The following is a 20,670-nucleotide window of genomic DNA, read 5'->3' as shown; positions in this document are numbered from 1 at the left end:
GTATTGCTCGCTTGTTACATTTCTAGTAAGGAATAACTGAAGATTGGAAACATTCGTGTAAATGACCAAAAAACCCAAGATGCTGTTTTAAATTATTTTACTTAGCACAGTTTTGAATGCTATCATTTAAAAGCTGGTTACAAGAAATTAAAATGACAACATTAAAATAACTTGTGATGCACAATAAATCTTTCATCCAATAGTATCTTTTAATTTCACTGCGTTGAGATGATCTCTTCTAGGACTTACTCTTTGATTACATGGGGTGTAAAATCAGGCTGGACTGCATCATTGAGCTCTTCTGCATACATTTCATATCTACCAGTCATCTGGAAAAGAAAATCATAGCTTAAATTCTGTATTTGAGCTATGAAAGTACTTCAGTAGAAAATACTGATGCCCACCATTTTTTGATGAAGGCATATTATTTAATTGTCCAGACAGTAACATCATAATTCACTCAATTTGTAAGATCCCCAGTGCCTTAGCACAAACTATTACAGAACTCATGTTGCCTAAAACTGTACTTCTACTCCCAAAACAGTAGAAGTGCTCTTCTACTCTAAAAAGTAAAAGTTTAAAATGAACCTTCCTGTCTAGCAGTTCTCCTTTGTGAACAGAGTCATGTTTGTCAACTAATTACTTAAAACTACTTTGGTTATCCTAGATAGCCAAAAGCTGAATGTGAAAGCTGGATTTTCTCTCTTGTATATCAAGAAAAGTCTCTCTTAAATTGGTTATGCCAATGAAGGCAAAGGATGGTACCTGTAATTAAGTCTTCATATTATCTCCTTAGATATGTATTGTCTCTGTCCTGTTGTTGAGATCTCACTCTGTGGGGTGAATGGTTTGTGTTACATGAGTAGTTTCAACTTCAAGGCTATGTTCTCCATAATAAGTGATGAGCCCTGCTGCAAGCAACAGGTTTGCATAGGTGTCATTGAGGGTATGTGGGCTGTAGCCACTTTATCCATTAATAGCACAAAATATTAACGTTGCTTTGTGGTGTTACAGTAAGCTAAGAGGCTGAATTACAGCACTTGATACAGTGCTATCTTCTTCCTAAGGGCACAGTCTGCAACGCTGACTCCGACGGGTGAACTGCTTCTTTCTTACCAAGGTAAATTTTAAAATGTAATAAGGACAATTCGTTAACTATTCTGCTGCTAATAAATTTAGCAAGAACGTTCTTCTAACGTCCTCTTTAGGTGCCACTGGATGCAAGCAGCAAATACTGGAGCAGGTTAAATAGGTGCCTACTTGCTATCAAGGGTTTCCTCCAACAGGTAAATGACGACTTCATACTTCCTCGCTACCCTGATATCAAGAACTACCTCTGTCTTTGCCACAAATTAGAAGAAAAGGAAATAAATATTCCCTGTCATATAAACAAAAGCCAGAGCTGTTTTTCATATGTCAAAAGATCAGCAACAGCAATCTACACCATGCACACAAAACTGTAATGTGCTGAAAGCACAAGACTTGAAGACAACAAAAATAAACAAAATTTTATACAAAACAGCTAAAGGTCAGTTTTGCTTGTACTGTTTGTTTTTCCTACTCAATACAATTGCTTTTGTTTGGATGCCCCTACTAAGCTGTTACAAGCAATGCTCCGTCTGCTTCCTGACATAATACCTACCACCTCTACATTCTGCAAAAAGGACCTCAGATTTCAGCGGTAAGGCACTGGCCTGCCTTAAAAAACAATGGATCTCTCGGCAGAATTTAAGTACATTACGTTAACAACCTCATACTTATCACAAGCATCTGCAAAAAACAAATGCAATTCTGTACAAAGACCTAAAATTATTTTTTGTCTTTAGTCCCCATATGCTGTTTAGCAGCATTAAGAAAGAAATTCAACTTTAGCTAGGAAATGACCACGTCTTAGTTTTGATTTAAAAGTTTATTCAGCATTTTAAACCTACAGAAAACTTGTATTTTTATATCCTATTGAAATCAGAATACATTAAATGTTGCTCAATATTATAATGCACAAAGTGGTTCCAGATAAACTAGCTCTATAAAATAAGTGCCTCTGTTTAGAGTAACGTTACATGCAGAATTTAAGACTCCTTACAAATGGCTATTTTAAATACTAGTAATATCACTGAAGAACCTACATATATTGTGATAGTTGCTAGCCAGGAACTTTAGCCCTTTCATTTCTTGTTAGGATTTAAATCCCACGTTGATTTCAATAGGGGATAGGAAAAAGTTCTAGACTTTAGCAGTATTAAGGGCTAGAATTAAAGACCTGTCTCCAGAGAAGAATTCAAGGTGTTTTCTTCATCAATATAGCCTGTTTAATAAGTTCTCTTCTCTTTTCTCCTTTTGCTTGTTCCTTGCCTTCTTTGTTGTACTAGCACAATGTTTGTGGGGCTTGCTGAAAACTGAATCAGATTGAAAGAAGAAAATAGTTTGGGGTTTTTTAAAAATCTGCATCACTTCACTGAAGCGGTATATAACACAGCCCCCCAGATATTTGTACTAGCACAACCGAAGGGTTAACAAACTGCTGTGCTGAGATGGCAACTTCTTAAACCAATGCTGCTGCTGAAGAAATTGTATCAAATTACACCCTCAGGAAAGATTATCCAAATTAGCTTTGGCTGAGAATTAGGGGGGGAAAAAAAAAAGTTAAACTTCAATGTTAAAGTCCTTTGGAGATGCTTGCAGTCACCTTAATCTGGTTTAGCTTAATTCTAAAGGGAGTTAGGATGCCTCAGAGACAAACGTAGACAGTTGTTTTCTTTGTGGCTTCAACGTGTCATCAAATTCAGGAAGTTAACTGCCAAGAAGTTAGCATTCAGAAAGTTCTTATAAGCATAATTATTTAAGATTCTTGGGGGTCTGGATTTTTTTTTGAATAAATTCCACACAAACTGACAAGTAATGCCTATCAGTATATAAAGACCTGCCACAGTAGGTCAGACCTAAGGTCATGCATAGCTCACCAGTAAATGGTTTAGGAACAGATTATAAGAAAGCCACACATGAATAACACTTCCCCTACTGGTCCTTCAAGTTTCTGGCAATCAGCACTTAGGGACCAAAGGCCAAGTTTTCCATTTAAAAGTTGTTGTCCTAGCTTCCCTGAACACGTCTGTCTATTTGCGCTTTTGGCCTCCAGAAAAGCCAATTAAAGCTTTGGATTGCTGAACAAAGGCTTCCTTTTTAGCTGTTGTAGCATTATATGATCATCATGAAAACTGTCTGTTCTAATATCATATGTAACTTGGCCTTAAAAATGGGCTGTTTCTTTATCGTAAGGCTTACCTTAAAATTCCATTTGTCACTGACTTGTCTGCAGAGATTTAGATCCATCTCTACGACCAGAAGTCCATCCTGAGTGCGAGACAGTCCTGGGGTCCTACTGCCGTCCGGTGCAGCTACATAACTTGAGCCATAAAAATAGCCCAAGTCATGGTGTGCTTAAAAAAATGTTTGAAAAGCACATAATGTCATCTGCAAATACATATACAACTTAACATGCACTTTCCCTTAAAATTTGGTTCACAATTTCATTTGGCAGTTCATTCACTGTACTTTAAGCAAGACACTAACCTGAAGAGTCACAGCATGATCCCAAGGTAACTCTAATTTTAAACCACCTGTTCCTTTCATTCACAGTACAGCTTTCACAAATATCAACAATAGAAACAAATATTGTATTGGCTTTTAAATTATGCATTATTTTGCTTTCTCATTACTAAGTCTTTGCATCTAAGTAAGGGCTTTGCTTCCATTTTTTTATTTAGAATTTAAATCAATGCTACTTGTCACATTTTTCTAGAACAGCTGAAATAAACGCCCACAATTCAATTTTCAATGCAAGATCAGAAGGGAAAACACTGAGATTTGAGGCAGGTAAAAATCTTACTTAAAATTGCACAATTCTTATTGTGCCAAAAAATCAGCCACATCTGTTACACTACTAAGTAATGGATATCACTGACCTTTTTGCTCCAAAACTAGCTAAGAAAAAGGTTCAGACCCACACCAGATAAGCCAGAGGCAGTCATGGCTGTCACCAGACAAATTATTGTGTTACAACACAAAATTGATGGAGCTTTCCACCTCATAACAATGTGGTTCACAATCTCATGCTCCTCTTGAATTGCTGACTAAATAATTTGTCAAAAAGCAGAGCTTGCGCTTACTGAGCTTTCAGAATTCATCTTTTTTGTTCAAGCATATGAAGAATAACAGTGATGTCATACACTGTCTTTTCTTTCTTCTCTTACTTATGAATTATAATTTGGGTTTGTTTTTGCCTGTGATATCCCCAACCAGCCCTTTTTTAAAAATCATGAGCAACAGAATAAAATTAGCCAAGAAAATTACTCCAAGGAAAACCCCGCTAGGCATTTCAAATTTTCACTCATCAGTTGACTCAGATGTTGCCATTAAGTCTCTTTTACCCATTCACAAATTTTCTTCTGCCTCCAGCAAATCTGTGAAACAGGCCAAAATGGTTTGCCTGAGGATACAGGCTAGTGATAACGTATCCTTTTAATTCAAACTCATAGCTCATGCACTCCCGATAGAGGATTTAAGCTAAATTATTAAGGGTTTGTAGTCCTCCAATTCTTCCCACACTCCTCTTCAGTGACTAAGACAGAGCAGTTTCTCCACCGTTTACTTAGAATCAGTGGCTCCCCTAAAAGTGGTCATAGGAAAATGTGCAATATGGAATCTCAACGACTTAAGTGAGGCATGTGTTACCGATGATGGAAAAAAACCCTCTGATCTAGTTTTGCTGCAGCCATTTACATTCATGTAGTAATCAACAAACTGGCTCTGCAGTGAAGATAAATATCTGCCTTCCAACCCAAACTACATATAGAATAGGAATTACAACTGGAGAAACGTGACTGCCTAAAGGCCTTGAAACAGGGAGTGAGATGACAAGATATGAGTCTGTAGAAAGAACACCATCAACCTTTGGTAGCCATTTCCATCTTCAGTGTCACATAGCTCATTGTATCTACACACGCGTGCCGCATGATATAGATGTACAACCACTACTTTAAATAAACTTCTGTGTAAGGAACTCATTAACTCTTACGGATGCTTGGAACAGGAACTCACATCTCACCAGCCCCTGCGACTGCCCCAACTGAACAGCAATAATCCTTGATAAACAAATTCATAACTTTGCTATTAACATTAATAATCTTAAACCTATAAATAAACTATGTCATACGTGCACTGCCAACACAGGTGAAACTTGTGGGATTTCTGTCCTCCAGTCCTGCAAGACTGCACGGACTTGAAGACTTAGCTCCCTGGAAGTATATATAACTTCTAGTGACCACATACCATGGTATTACCACCTTTTATAGCGAGTGCTTATTCTGTGCAGCCTACATAGCAGCAGTCGTGAGTAAGGCAGATACTGGCTAGCATAGCTGCCACGGAACAGATACAGGTAGGAGAGCTACCATTTCTTCAGGACTTTCCAGTCGACAATTATTAGCAACGATCAAATGTGATTTCTGAACATACCTTTTCCACCATCTCCAGAAGTAAATGCATTTTTGTAGTATTCCTGTAAAATAAAAGGAATCCGTAGGTGGCAGTACAATTCCATTTCATTCAAGAAATCCTTACTAGTCTATCGCGTTTAGTACGGAAGTTTGTATAAATCTATTATAAAGACTCTTCTGGCCTATTATCAGCACTGTCTGAAGAAGGGAGTCACCGGAGGGGCCCAGTTTCTAGATTCACATTAGAGATTATCCTGTTAGAATCTTATGATGGACGAGGTTGGAAAACAAGATCTTTTTGTACGACTGTCTGTTATTCATACACATGGGGAACACGTCTCCTAACACTTTTGCAAAGGTGAGAAGAGAGCAAAAGAAGAGATATTTAACCAAACTCATCTTTGCAGATCACACAAGAAAGCAAATGTATTCGCATTAAGTGCAAGATTTGTGCAGAGAAGCTTACAAAAGAACATTTAGGGTTTTTGGACTGACTTGAAAGCAAGAATGACCTATTGTGGGCAATACTAATTTTGATTACAGGATTTCAGCAGCCAGAAAGACGCAGTACCTGGATAACAGCAGCCAGTTCTGCACCACAGGCTTGAGGATATGGTTCATTTTCATTCTGGCTAAGGGAACACTAATTTCATCATAGAAACTAGGAGAACTAGTAAAGGGGTGGGTGCTTATTACAGAGAGCGCAATTCAGGAACAGGAAGCAGCTGCAACAGAAGGTAGGCTGCCAGCAACAAGGCAGCTCTCAATCTCCTTGCTACAAACAACGTATCACTGTCCATCTTCAAAGCACACTATAAACACTAACAAACAGGGGCCTTCCACAGTAAAGGAATCTGTGGATCCTAGCGCTATTTAATTCATGATCGAGAATTAACGCATGCTACTATACCTAAATTATGAAATGAAATGAAAAAGTGAAGATACGTACCGTTCCTACTCTGTTGATGGGACATGTAAAGCAGTGATTAGCTATGGCAGCATTTCTTGCTTCAATTGGCCACATTGACTCACTGCAATATAGTAACAAAAGAGAAGGCAGACACTCGTTATTTGTCTACTTCAGAGCTACATTTGGATTATTTGCGAGTGTGGGACACTGCACATTTGCTGTTGAAGAAACCAAAGTTAGTTACTGAGACTGATCTTGCTGTTACAGTTAAAATCTCCTCAGACAAACAATCAAAATACATTTATTTTCTGCTCAAATATAGGTATAAACAATTTTATGTGATAACTTGGTAAATAAGGATTTTCACGGCGAAAAAAGCTCTCAAGATTTTCAAAGCAACTAATATAAAAGCTTTCACTCTACTAAATAACGCAAAGGATTTACACGTGTGCTTTCATATTCCATTAAATTTCAGTACTCCAAATAACATTCTGCTGCAAAGCAGTATGAGACTCATACAAGTTGCCTCCCTTTTTCCACAATAATTCAGGAGTAGGTTTTGCAGCAGTGAATGAAAAATCAAATTTATATCAATTAAAAAAAAAAAAAAAAAGCAAATCCATTCCCATCTTTCCCACTTCTGTTATTTTATGTACTGGTTTCATAGCAATTTCCGGTAAGCCATTCTGCAATGGTAGGCTGATGGAAAAAGAAAGCACGCTTAACAAAAGCATCCCCATGACTTCCCAGTCATTAGCTATTACACCAGCCACCAAATTTACAGAACACCAAGAACTGGAAAACAAAGAATAAAAAAATTCCTTCTCTTTCACAACCTCTACTTCTTTTCCAAAAGGAGAATTCAATTCTGACTGATTTTTAAAACCAAAACAGTCATCATCTCATTAAAACAGTTTGATATAAAGGGATCAGACTAGTTAATGGAAGGTCTGAAAATACTCAGAGCTCCAAATGAAGGTGATACAATTTGCGCATCCTGTGACAATATGTACCTGCCAGATCCGAGTACTAAGACAGTTAGGCAAGTGTCTGACTGCCATTAATCTCCCAGGCTGACTACTCAAGAATCTTGAGATGGTCACTAGGCTGATTGAAAGGACTTGGTTTATTGCCTTTTTTCTCAATTGCTCTGAGTCTGTCTGCCAGCTATTCTAAGAAAAAGGGATTTTATTGAAAAGCTCCTGCAAATTACAATTTCACAGAAGACGAGAGACAGGAAAAAAGGCTTTAGCCAAGAAGTTACCCCAGAGACAGTTTTCTACATGGGCCTCAAGAGTCCTCTTCCTGCAATAAAAATTATACACTTAAAAACGATCAAGTGAAAGGCAATAATTAGGAGAGCCTGAAGCACCCAGAGTAGCAATGAAGTGCTGCATGAAGACAGGGTAATTTCTGTTTGCTCTCCTCTTAATGGGCTTTAAGTGGACAAGCATCACAAACATTATTCTAGTACTGATATTCATAAAATACCTCAGAAGTATTGTGTATTCAGCTCTTCTCGAAAGACGTTTTTCCAACATTACACAACCTAACTAAGACACTTTCATACCGAAAAATATTAAAGGCAGTCTGAATGGCAGAATATTGAATCTAACCTAGAGTTCTACTCCCCAGGCTTGCAATCGCATGGTTCTCTGCACTAGAACTGGTTGTGGATATGAAATTTTATGCCTCTCTAATCCATTTTTCACAATTTCCACCCTACTGTGAATGGTCTGCGTACTCAGAATCTTCTAGCTGGTTAGCAACAAAAATTGGAATGAATAGTCTTGAATCTTCTTACAGAGCTAGAAAAACTCCAAATTTACATTAAACAGGTGAAGAGAGGGGACCAGGGGAATTCTAAAGAAAATGTAAAAAAGATTCTCCTCTTCACAATTTATAACTCTTCCATCCTCTTGCATCCCTAGTCAGCAAGTCTGTATTGCTGAATATTTCATCCAGTTAGGTTTACACAACTTACACTGGAAAAATCTCTTCCTCTGTGTTTAAAACAATTAAGATGAAAGTATTCTGCAATTAGTGCATGCACACAAGCCCAGCTGAAGGGAGAGAGAGGACAAATGAGAAAGAACTTGAGAAAGTACTTTCAGAAGAGATCAGTATGCTTTCTTTTTTGTTTGCAACTGAAAACTGTATTTGAATTACAATATCATCAATAACAATGAAATATGCTCCCGTTCGCTTCCTAAAAATCATCTCTGGAGCTGGAAACTCAAAGACGGTTAAGCCAGTCCAAAATAATGGCTTAAACTCACAAAGGAAGCGTCTTTGTTCCAAAGAACTCTGCAGAGCCAGACCTCCTTCCCCCTGTACAAAGTTAACCACTTGCCCCAAAAAGGGTGACTTAAAATATTAACACTTAAAATCCAGCATAAACTCCTCAGTTATACATATGAAAAACATCATATATAGTTAATTGCTTTCCAGAGCCTACTGTTATCTTAAAAAGAAAAAAAAAAAAAGAACAAAAAAGCACAATTATTGTATCATGTATTAAGCTTATATATTAACACATTCTGGAATCCTGCACCTCAGTTTACAAATAACCTAATCTGGAATTTGGAACTATTGAGCAAGCAGTAGGGCGAAGAACAGGACAACGAAACTAAAAGGAAGACATGGTGATTCTTTGTCAAGAACAACTGAAACCATTTCTACAAGGTTTCTGCCCAAAGGAAGCTTTTTTTTTTTTCCTCCCTCCCTTGGGGAAATGGTATATGCAGTTATTTTACATCACATTATAGCATCCCAAGCAATATACAGCCTGTGTCAGACACAATGCTTTGGAAGCATGGCACGTTCAAAGGTTATTATAATAGAAATGTGACTGATGTTGATACTGTAGAAACACAGAATATTCAAGATCTAATCCACAGATTAACCATTATGGGCTGGCTAAGAACTCTATTTTCTTAGCTCACTGAGTGAGTTTTCTTTTAGGAAATCAAGTCAGTAGGGCGCAATTAATGTCAATCTGTAGAAGATTAATCTCAAGGGAAAGTTTACACTGGTTTAGTCTGGTTCAAGAGGCCTCATAATCATAAAATTGTCAACAGTAAAATAGAGAGAGAAAAAAAAAAAAAACTTTTCTGAGAAAAGGGTTTCTCAGCTTGGCTCTGAAGACTGCAATTTGATAGCATACTTACTGGCTCCTAGGTAGAGAATGGCTCTGGCAAGCTTACCTAAATATAAATTACTACTGTATCATAAAACAAAAGTATTACACAGAAAAATCCCCCCAAAACCATCATTAACTTCCAGAAGCCCAGCTGGATGCTGGATAACTCTGTCTCAAAGGCAGAAGACCTGCAGACGTACAACTTAAAATCTGGAAGAGAATCAGTGACTGCGAGCAGACCAGTAGCCCAAAATTCCAGATGGAGAAGAATGCAGGTTTCTTTGTGAAGAAAAAATAAGGAGGTGATACGTAAGGTTTCAAGACCTCAGCAAGGTACCAACCTGGCGCCACAGCAAAAGGCTCAGAGGTTCAGTTAACTCAAAGTGTGCAATAGCCTAAAGCAGCTTGTATTTTACCTGAGTGTTCCAATAGTGGCCGAAGGGTTAAAGATGATCTCTGCTCCATTTATACTATACATAAGCCAGTTCAGAGGGTGATGGCGCCCATAGCAGATATTCACAGCAATCGTTCCAAACTGTGTCTGAAACACTACATGTCCTGTATTTCCTTCCATATAGTATGTAGACTAGGAAAAAAAAAAAAGTAGATTTCTTAGAAAGAAAAAAACTCCAATGTTGCTTTGATACTTTACAATGCCTGATTATCAGGTTCATAGTCCTAAGCCCGTGAGCAAGAACACCTTTTTTTAGTACATAGTTGCACCAGAGTAGTGATTTAACAGAAAGCGGCTCTCTTAAGCTGCTGAGATCAAATTCCAGCTTATTTCTGTTTCCCTTTACTCATACTAAACCTAACTACTGCCTTTAACATACACTCGTCCAGTAACACTAGAAGCTTCTACGGAAGCTTAAGAGACTCCCAAATTGCCAAACCTTAGGCACCTCTCTCAGTACTTTTACCACATAAGTAAATTCTCCAAAGACGTCACAATCCTTAGTCTTATTAAAGACAAAGATGAATCCTGTAAAATGAACAAGGAATTCTTTACCTTCAACTGTTAATACCGATATATAATAATTTTATGAGTATTATAGGCGACACCAGTGTATAGCTAAGATTGATTATCTGAATTTCTTTATGACTACTGCTCTAAACTAACAGAAGGCTTGAAAGAACAAGGAAAATCACAGGATAAATCTAGACAGCACTCCTTAAAGAAAGTGGAACGAACTGCTGGCTTCAAAGATCCCATTTCCCATATGCTGCCAACTTTATCTTATCATATCAAACATTTCTAAATAGTCAAAAATGCACTGGTTCCTGTAAAAGGCAATGGCGAGAAGAAGCAGAGGGCATTGTTAACAGCTATCAAGAGGGACTAACTTCCAGACAGAGAGACTAAATGAAATCTACAGAACTGGGTCTTCCTAGGTACAAGAAAAGGGTATGGGTGGAGTCATTCACACCTCCCTGAAATCACTGGCTTAACCTGCAGCGGCAGTCAAAAAACCAAGATGTTGGGCATTAACAGGAAGGGTACTGAGAAAAACAAAAAAGATCATTTTGCTGTTATATAAAAATTCTATGTGCCCATAGCTTGAGTTCTCTGTGTAATTCTAGCGTCTGCATCTCAAAGATGGAGTAGAGACTGAACAAGCAAAGGCCACTAAAACGATTAAGGGGATGGAGTAGCCGCCTCATGAGGGAAGACTAAAAAGCTCGGTGTCTTCAATTTGCAGACAGAAGGCTGAGGGAGATTACAAAATCACAAAGGCAGTAGATAATACGAATGCAGAAATCCTGAAACAGCAAAAGTAGTGGGTGTTCACTGAAATTAGTAGTCTTTATATGTTTTAAACCAAGGTAAACTTTTTTTTTTTTTTTTTTTTTTAAACACAGCAGGTAGAGTTCTTCTGCTATTTGCTCCTACAACAGTCTGTGAAGGGTATTGTATTGGCAAGTTCAGAAGCGACTGGACAAAATCATGGACAAAAAGTCCACAGACAGAAAAGAAACAGAATAGCCAGGAACGTACTATCTAACATTCCTACTATAATGACTGTGGATACTGAGGGAGTACAAATGCTGCAAATAGTGGCCAGATACATTCCTAATAATATATCCTCATGATGATCTCAGAGGCAGAAGCTGGTCTGACCCAACGGGGCATGTCTCTTACCATATGAGTGGCGTGTTGTAAAATAATTCAATTTTTGCTGAAACTGTCTGTCCACTGTATCAGCCACTGCTGTTGGTCTTGAAGAGAACAGAATTCCAATGTTAGGCCTACAGTAAGCACAGTAACTGCTGTGGAGCAACCCAGGACCTCATCTAAGCATAGGAGAATGGCATGATGGAAGAGACAACTCTGAAGGGGATCATGTTCAGAAATCAAGAAGGGCCAGAGGTTCAGTCTGCCTGGTAAGTGTGAAAATCTCATGTTTGTTATTTACTGTCAGGTCTCAATGAAATTGCAGACTCCCTTGGGCACAGATTTTTATCTCCTTTCACGTCTGTAGAGAGCACACCATGTGGTGGGCTCTCACATAATCCTGTTTCAAAACAGTTCTGCTGATTGAATATCTTTCAGTTTTTTCTTCTATTATAATAAAAGAAAACTGGGAATAGAAGAAGAACAACAAGAATGTTATTGCTTCAAGGAATTCATCAGTTCTTATTCTTTATTCCTCACCAGAGGTCAAAATCATCTCCACAGCAACTAATTGTGATGTCTCAAGAAGGATTGATTTTTGTTTATTTATACGCCCTCCCACACATGGCTGAATAGGTTAGAGACCAATCTCTTTCCCCTTTGCATTTAGTTCTCACTGATTCCTCAAGGATGATTGTAACCAGGCTCCTTTTCCAATCTGTTCTAAAGAGACAATCTACATACAATAATTTTAAACTCGCTCCTTCCTTGTGGTAACTTTGTTGACAAAAAGATAAATAAATAAAATAACAGAGATGAGTATAATCCTTCCACGTTGTCTTGTCTGCTTCTGAAGTTCTTCTATCAGAATTGGTCAGCCTTAACACAATTCAGAAAACTGTTCTTACCTCTCTTATCCTCAGCAGGATAACAAATGATGAGCAGAATGGGCAGAACGCTTTCCTAACAGGACTAGTAAAATCAGCACTGGTTTAGGTAAATACTACTTGCTTGCTATAATGAGAAAGATACAGCAAAAACTGTCCAATCATTATAACGCACTGGCAATATTTTGTGTCTTGTAATAATTCTGGAATTTAGGATTGTAGGAACTAACTCCTTTTAGGAATTATGCAAAATCTACAACTATACAACTAGAGTAATACTTCACATGGAAAAGTAAAAATATTCTATAATTCTTTTAGGTGCCTTTCATTACATTTTCATAGCTGGAAAAAAGAAAATTCTTGGAATCTGTTGATGCTCCACAGGCCACTGTCTGGAAAACTGAAAGACATTCTATTTTAGTACAGGCAACAAGTTTTTTTTTTTTTTTGTGGTTATACAAGGAAGGCATCAAGAATGTGCAAAGTACCCAGAATTCATTTGTATTAATGCTTATATTTTATACGGGATTGTTAGCTCTTATTTTGCTAGCTAGAAAACAGCTCAGACAAAATAATATTAAAAATCAAAAGAATTATTAAAGATGGAAGTCAGGCTCATGTCCAGCAAGCCTGTGCCAGAACTTTACTGTGCAAAAACCTATTAACAGCCTCCTCTGAAGAAACATAAACCAGTTCGATCAGGTCTGGGAGCACAGGTCTAAACTTCCAAAGGTATTTGAACAGGAAGTTACGAGACAAAAAAAAAAAACCTTTAAAATTAATAAAAAGGGCAGTCTGGGTTCTAAAGCCTCAGTTTAGTGATTGGCGCATTCAGAAAGGGAACAGAAGCAATTGCCGGTATATAGTTCCCAGTGCTTTGGAGAAATGCCTCTGTTAATTACTCATTTTAGCTGACAAGGAGAGACTAAGTTAGGTAAGACAATGTATTTTTAGACTTTGGTTAATTTTTAATCCTGATCTTTCTGCTTGTGATAATTCTAGGGATGGATAAACACATTTCAGACCAGTTCGTTTCTTTCCGACATTGCCTTTACTACCAGTTCAGTTTCTGAAGCTGATTCTGGAGCTGGGCTTAAAAACAGCTGGGGGCTTCAGTGGAAGTAATGTGATTGGAAAACAGAAAACGCTATAAACCAGTGGTTCAGTCAAAAGTGTAATGATTAGGGGATTCCACTCAGAGAAACATGAGCATAAAGAACTGTCATATCCATGACAATCTAAAGGAGAAACAGAGACCATGACTATAAATACTGCTCATACGTGAACCATGAATCAGCTCCCCTCCAAATTAAATCAAGTTCAACAGGTGCAAAAATTACCTGAGCCCATCATGCACAACTAATGTAACACAGCTGTGACTTACAGAATTTTGTTTTAAAAGTCCTTGATAGCTTTGTAGTTTCCATCAGGCCAAGCAAGAGTATATGACAAAGATTCAATGTCACCTGTGCTTTAAGGGTCATCACGCTCCATTTTTGATAAATTAACTTATAATAATAATATAATTTTACCTAGGAAAAACTGATTTGATGCTTAGTGAATCACATTTTCCGAAAACACACTACCTTTCCTTCCTATATGACTCTGATACAACACACTGCAGACATAAGCAAGAGCTGCAAAGCTTGATAATCACAATATTGCATCTTACCTCATTGAAATCTCCAATTCTTGGAATGTGATTTTTCCTACTTTTACCAAGGATAGCTCCAGAATTAGAAATGACGACTGCAGTATTCCAAAGAGTTCCTCCATGTACTTCATCTCGCTCCAGGATTGGAGATATCACAACCATATTGTATTTCTTTGCCAGCTATATAAATCAACATAATTTTTCTATTACACATACAAGCCTAGAGTAATTAATTATTTTCACCTTGTTTATAAAGAAGCATTAAAAAGGTTTTCATTTTGCCCCTTACTTTGACTGTTATCAAGTGCTAGGGCTTAATTCACAATGGAACCTCCTGTACTGCCTGCTTCTTCAAAGGTGGATACATTACTGAGAACCTTCCACCTAAATCATTCAATTAGAAATGCAAGGTACCAACTGCAAAAAATCATCCTAACAGCAGCACTAAAACTACAAGGCTGCCCCATATCCATTTGCAGGTATAACAGGAGAGCTATCCCACTTACGTGGATTTGTTTAATATCATAGCAAGCTGAAAAAAAGTTCAAAAAATTATGGGAAAATTTAAAATAGTATTATATATTAACTATAAATGTTAACGAATGTAGGTGTGAGTGAGAATATAGCACCATCTGACAGCTAGTTTACTTGTACATTGTCGTCTTTTCTTTCAAACCATTTTTTCTTTTTTTTTTTTTTTAATCTTTCTCCGATCTTCCACAGCATCAGTAAATTCACAGCGAGAATCAACCTATATTTGCCCTAGATCAGTCTGAAGATAAAATGGCTGTCCACCGAAGGTTAATAGGTCAGTTCATATCTGGACAAATCCGACTCCACAACAACCTTTTGTGAATCCCTTACTACAGAAAATCATAAAAATCCCTTATTGTAAAAATAAGTTGTCGGAAGATAAAAATAAACTGTCACTTTTGCAGTCAGCAGTCTCTAGAAGAATAAAAGCCAGCTAACAAATCTCCTTTGGTGCATAAAAAATGCCCCCTACATTTCGTACCATTTCACAGGGAGACAAAGAAGATTTGTGTGAAAGCCTTCCCTGTTCAGAAATAGCTAGCTATTCTCCTCAAGACAACACTTCATACAAACGTTGTTTAATACTCACCTGTTCTAGCTAAGAAACATCTTTTGAATAGAAATTAAATGCATTTGTCTGGAAAATTGCTACCCATTGTAAAACTCAGGAATGTTAAATGAGAAGTTTCATATACCTTCCAGGGTAAAAATCAGTCTATAAATGCAAAGTAATTCGAAATTGAAATATTGAACATAGGCACTGTTGTCCATTTCTGCTTCATTCGCTACTGTAACATTTGTCAAGCAAGGTGAAAATTTATTATTTCTATTTTATCAGTGGTAGAAGACGGGTACATAAAGAAGAAAGCCCTGCTAATCTGTGGCAGTTATTGGCTTGGGAAGCTGGGGGTGAGTTTTGGGTGTTCTGCTTTGTTTGCTTACTCGTTTACCTCTTCGCAGAATTTTGTCGTTGGCCCATCCTCTGCTGACTCAGCAAATTCAGTCCAAGGAAGCGTCTCTCTTGTACAAAATGCAAAGGGCATGGCTAGAAAACCCGAGTGCAAGGTAAACTGTACAATTTTGTGAAATCCATTTCACCAAACAAACAAAAGAGATAGAAGTTGTTCTGGTTCCGTAAACATAGATTAGTAATTAAACACTCTAGAACGATACAACTGTTCTCCTTGTTCAAAGGACAAAGCTTTTTAGTAATATTTTCAGCAACGATGAGGAACACTGGGCCCACACATAGCAAAACAGAAGGGAAAGAACGCGCTTACTGTGCGTTACTAGTCTTATAGGAGGTGAAGATCTAAAATACATCCCAGTCGCTGCTGCATACTTTCTGTGAAGAACCTGTTTTCACAATGGGGTCTTCATTTTGGTTTTGGCTCCTATTAAGCTTCAAAGACTCCATTTTAATTAAAATTTATTTATATTTCTTAACATCTGTCTAGATGAAAAAAAGCTTTAAGAGAGAAAAAATTAGGAAAGGATCACAAAGGATGACACAAAGCAGGAGTGTGACTGTACAATCATTGCAACGTACACCTCTTCTTGCAGACTTCACACAGACCTTCCACACAGTTCTCTTAACAGACTCTTTGTTTTTCTTAAAACAAACTAACAAAACAACAAATAAATCCGTAACAGTCAACTGCTGTATCTTGGAAGATCTCTGCTGTTTGCCTACTAGACACATTCTGAGTACAGGGTACCTGTTAAAACAGAAAGAACTTGACCTCGGACAAGCGAGAAGGAATCAGAAAATACTCACTCCAAGCCTCCTGGAAACAAACTATGTTGACCCCACACATTGCTGCCACCTCCACAATCTCCTCAATTCGTCTGTGCAGCGCAGCCACCTGATTGTGAGAAGTTTCACGCTGTAAAAAAGCTGTATGTTCTAACTTATTTCTAGATCAGTAGCCTGGTTTTACAAGCTTTATTCACGTTGAATTTTTTTTTTTTATCTTGTTCTGTACTTAGTCCCATTGCTTTCAGAGGGAATACCTCAAGAAGTAATCATTCATGAGTGCTGATATTGCAATTAGGACATAACGAGTTACGTATAGATTTTTTTAAATACATATTTAGATGTTAAAAATACAGAAAGCAACCTACTGGAATTCTCAAATTCCATGGTTGCCACGTTTAAATATCTGGCAATTAATCCCCGACTGCTTTGTGAACAGCTACAAATCTGAAAAGAATCAGCAAGAGTCATATTTTTGTTGCTCAATGGAAACAACTACCTAGCAATGTTAAGCAAAAGGGAATTCAAAATCAAGTACTCAGAATCTAACAATATGAGGTAAGGATAGTCGATTGCCTCGGTTATCTGCAAATTCTGCCGACGCAGGACGATCTTGGACGTTTTCTAGAACTTATTAACCCCTAAGTACTTTCTCAGTCCCTCTGTCCTAAGATCACTATCAAGGGAAAAAACAAAGCATTTATTAATTAGTTCAAAACCTTTGTTTCAAAGTATTTTTTTCTTTGAGTGCTCTAGTTAAAGATGAGCACAGGTATAGCACTTTGTATTGACACTTTCAGGTATCAACAAAAAAAATGAATACAACACAAGTCAACAGTGGCCTACAAACTCAATGGCTGTACACTGATTCATAGAAATAGTTATCTACTAGTTTCTAAGGGCAAACCATTAATACAAATGGTACTCTTTTTGTTAGATGCTTCAAAGTGCACACACGCTTTATCCATACACTGAATTAACTACTTTCTCACTGCAACAGATAGTCTTTCTAAAATAAATTACCTCAGAAACGTTCTGTCCTGTCAGTGAACAAAACTATTACTCCAGGAGATTTCACATACATGGTATTTTCTTCTACCTTTTTAAAACTACTTTTATGTAGAAATTGCCTCCTAAATGTGTCAACTCAGTGCTTTTGTGTCCAAGATGTTAAGACATGACAGTCACCTTGTAATATGATTTGGTTTATTGCTGCACAAAAAATAATACAGCTTTATTAAACCACGTTTGTGCTAATGGATTCTCCTATAAAGCAGTATTTTTCAATTAAAAGAAGAACTGTACCTGTGGTTTCCAAGGGTCGTGATCTCTCTCGAATTCAGGAAAGCGATTTTTCTGTTTCATTTTACAGGCAAAGACTTTTCATTTACAAAATCAGTGACTAAATATTTAGCTATGGGAAAACTGCAAATAGGTTGGGCAATTCACTAGATAAACGTTAACACAGAAGCACTTCTGAGGAACAATAAAGTTTCATGTGTCGTTCTGATTTCTTATAGTACACTGTGTTAAGAGAGCGTTGGGCCCTGCGTTGCCAGACACACAACAGATATTTCATGATAGAGTTTTTAACGCCAACAACTGAAGGGTGATGTTTCTCAATCCAATAAAAGAGGAGTTACAAATAAACGGCCCAGATCCCAGTTTTTGTACCTGGACTGCCACTGCTGTGTCTGTGGGAAGTGGAAGTTTATTCTGTATCAGTCCTACTCGAACAATACGTGGCCTTCTCAATTGCTCTGGAGCAGCTTCAAATCCATAGCCTTGTAATTCAAAATCTCTTTCCTGAGCTGCTGATACAGCAGCAGCCGGCAAATTAAGTTTTCTGGAACGAAAAGGAAGCCAAAGCATTTCAAGTTGAGATACTCTCCTTTTCCTTTCTGGATACAATGGACCAAAAGGATAACAAATACTGTCTACCCCTGCAGAGGCACCTTAGTTTCAAGCTCCCCTGCCCCAGTACCCAGCTGTCAGAGGGAGGGACAGCTGGGTCAGACAGTAGCAAAGTCATGTGCAGTCTTACAGCTCTCCTCCATGGCAGCAAACTCCCAGCCCTCTCCTCTGATAATTCAGATTTCCAGACACTCTTGCCTTACTGCAGAAATCAAGGAGCACGTTAAAAAGTGCAGACTCCCACTCGTAACTCCCGGAATACACTTTCCCTCCAACCTACGGTATTTTTCTCCATGTTAGAGCCCCACTCTGCCAGCTCACTCACCCCCAAACTATGCCCCTCAGCTCCTTCGCCCCAGTCAGCCACCCTCTCGTACCACCACCCCCAAATGACGCCAGTTACCTCACCGCAGGCTAAGTTCCTCACCTATCCCCTCTCCTTTTTTCCTTTCAGCCCTGCCCTGGCGACCCTCCTCACACTGGCTCCTTTCCCCACACTCCCAGGCTGAACACCCCCCCTTTCTCGAACTGGCTCCCTCCCCCGCCTCCCCGGGCCGGGGGATACCCCCTCCCCGCCGCGCACCTTGCCTCGCCGCCGTAGAGGATCCGCTTCACCTCGGCCAGGTCCTCGGGCGGGATGTGCCGCTCCAAGCATGACTCCAGCGACTCCAGGCCTGCCGCCATGGCGCGGCAGAGGGACCAAGCGGGGTGAGGCGACGCCAGGCGAGGTGAGGCGCGGCGAGGCGTGGTGCGGCGCGGCGCCGGGCGGAGCGCGGACCGTTGGGCACGCGCGGACCGTCGGGCACGCGCCCCCTCCTCCCCCCGACCGTTACCCGCGGGCGGCCGGCCGGCCCGGACACGCCCCTCTCTCCTCAAGGGCGTTTGGGCGCGCACGGCTCGGCCCCTCCGCCACGGCGGCCGGTGGCGACGGAGCCCTGGAGGCAGCAGCAGGGTCCCCTGTGGTCCTCGCGGGGCTGTGCGTCCTGTGTTGGCCTGATGGCCAACTGAGACGCCCGAAAGGGTTCAGCAGCCATGGAGGTGGCCATGGCCGCTTACTTGCCCCTTCTGGGCCAACTCCTCAGTCTCAAAATTAATTAAAAACGAAGGTATCTTTAAGAGGATTTTATGAAGATACCCTTCTACAAAAAGGCTTAGAAAGAGGAAAGAGATCATAAAATACTGTTATTTTTCACAAGTGTGTGTGTGTGTGTGTGTGTGTGTGTGTGTATTTTAGCACTGAGCAGGGGCCAGGAACGAAAATTAGCTTTGTCCCCAAGATGCATTTCAGGCCCAATATCATTGCAAATTCATCCCAGAAACAAAGGTGATGTCAGACAAAAGATCAAAAAAAAAAAAAAAAAGTCTGGTTGGCTCAAAGAAAAGTGTGTCTGAATAAAGGGTATTTCCCTTTGGTTAGGTACCAAGCGGCCATCCTGTTTAAACCCATTATTCCCACCAAAGCCAGGAACTACTGGCCACGCTTTCGGCTTCAAAATGTAATTGTGAAATGAACATAAGTGCTTCATCCAAATGAGAAAACCAGTTACCAAGTCCAGTCTAAATATATCACACTGATTTTGAGCTTGCTTTATGTATCTTTTAGAAGATAGAGTAACATTCAGCACTGAGCCTGTCCAGCTGTCAGGCATTTTGAGTTAAATATTAAGCCTTTTAGGCTGTCTAATATTTAACTTTAGACAGAAATAATCCAGGGATAATCAGCTTTCATCAGGGCGTTTGAGATGTGATTCTCTTTCATCTACTTTTTTAACCCAAGAAATTGCAGCGATACTCTGTATGCAAAGTATACGAGGGCGGACACGCTGGTCTGCTGTTTCTGTTGGGAGAGCAGAGCAACTCCTTTAGATAGAAAACAGGAAAATCCTTTGATCTCTAGGGGAAAATTCAAGATAAGCTAAGCGCAGGGATGAAAGTATAGATAGCTCGCACATTATGTAAGTAAGCGTATGGTACTCACCAATATAGCAGTCTCAATGTTCATGACCAAGGGCCTGAAGATCTGTTCTGAGAAATTATTTTTCTTTCCCAAACATACTACTGAAGTGTAATAATAAGCAGTGACTTGTTTGGTGGTAGTTTTCATCTAATAATCCTTATTTGCTTTACTAGCAAATAAAGGTAAATGAGGAACATTTCCTTAGTTCATGGCTGGCAGATCTTTACACATTATGCGACAGAAGATCAATGCAAAAGTCAGCTGAAACTACAAGGGAAATTAAGAAACCAACATATAATTTAATTTCC

General features: G+C 38.9%; 2 protein-coding genes across 3 annotated transcripts in view; both read right to left on the bottom strand.

Moving 5' to 3' along the window:
- Positions 1 to 80: 80 nt before the first annotated feature.
- UPB1 (beta-ureidopropionase 1) lies at positions 81 to 20,443 on the bottom strand. Of its 2 annotated transcripts, XM_068910663.1 has the most exons (10): positions 18,989 to 20,443; positions 18,166 to 18,337; positions 16,513 to 16,600; positions 15,686 to 15,780; positions 14,220 to 14,381; positions 9,964 to 10,133; positions 6,445 to 6,526; positions 5,515 to 5,557; positions 3,283 to 3,437; positions 81 to 329 (listed from the first exon to the last, which is right to left on the bottom strand). In XM_068910663.1, the coding sequence occupies exons 1-10, from the start codon at positions 19,087 to 19,089 to the stop codon at positions 246 to 248; spliced, it is 1,152 nt and encodes a 383-aa protein (XP_068766764.1). In that variant the 5' UTR covers positions 19,090 to 20,443; the 3' UTR covers positions 81 to 245. The 2 variants fall into 2 exon arrangements, with proteins under 2 accessions (XP_068766764.1, XP_009685704.1); XM_009687409.2 differs by lacking the exons at positions 18,166 to 18,337; positions 18,989 to 20,443 and adding an exon at positions 17,797 to 17,891.
- Positions 20,384 to 20,670, bottom strand: part of ADORA2A (adenosine A2a receptor) — a 51,441-nt gene continuing 51,154 nt past the window's right edge. The window contains exon 6 of the transcript XR_011134994.1: positions 20,384 to 20,629. The gene's annotated coding sequence lies outside the window, so the exon portion shown is untranslated. The remainder of the gene's footprint in view (positions 20,630 to 20,670) is intronic.

Source organism: Struthio camelus, chromosome 17 (assembly GCF_040807025.1).
Source record: "Struthio camelus isolate bStrCam1 chromosome 17, bStrCam1.hap1, whole genome shotgun sequence".
Lineage (NCBI taxonomy): Eukaryota > Metazoa > Chordata > Aves > Struthioniformes > Struthionidae > Struthio > Struthio camelus.
The sequence above is the reverse complement of the archived record's forward strand: the minus strand, read 5'-3'. Positions and strand labels throughout refer to the sequence as shown.

Bases quoted from the DNA above. Each gene is read 5' to 3' on its own strand.
- UPB1 (XM_068910663.1), bottom strand. From the start codon at position 19,089: ATGGCGGCAGGCCTGGAGTCGCTGGAGTCATGCTTGGAGCGGCACATC. The intron at 14,382-15,685 runs GTAAACGAGTAA...TGATTTATATAG, and splicing joins CGACAAAATTCTGCGAAGAG to CTGGCAAAGAAATACAATAT. The intron at 3,438-5,514 runs GTATGTTCAGAA...CATTTTTTTAAG, and splicing joins TTCTGGAGATGGTGGAAAAG to CACACCATGACTTGGGCTAT.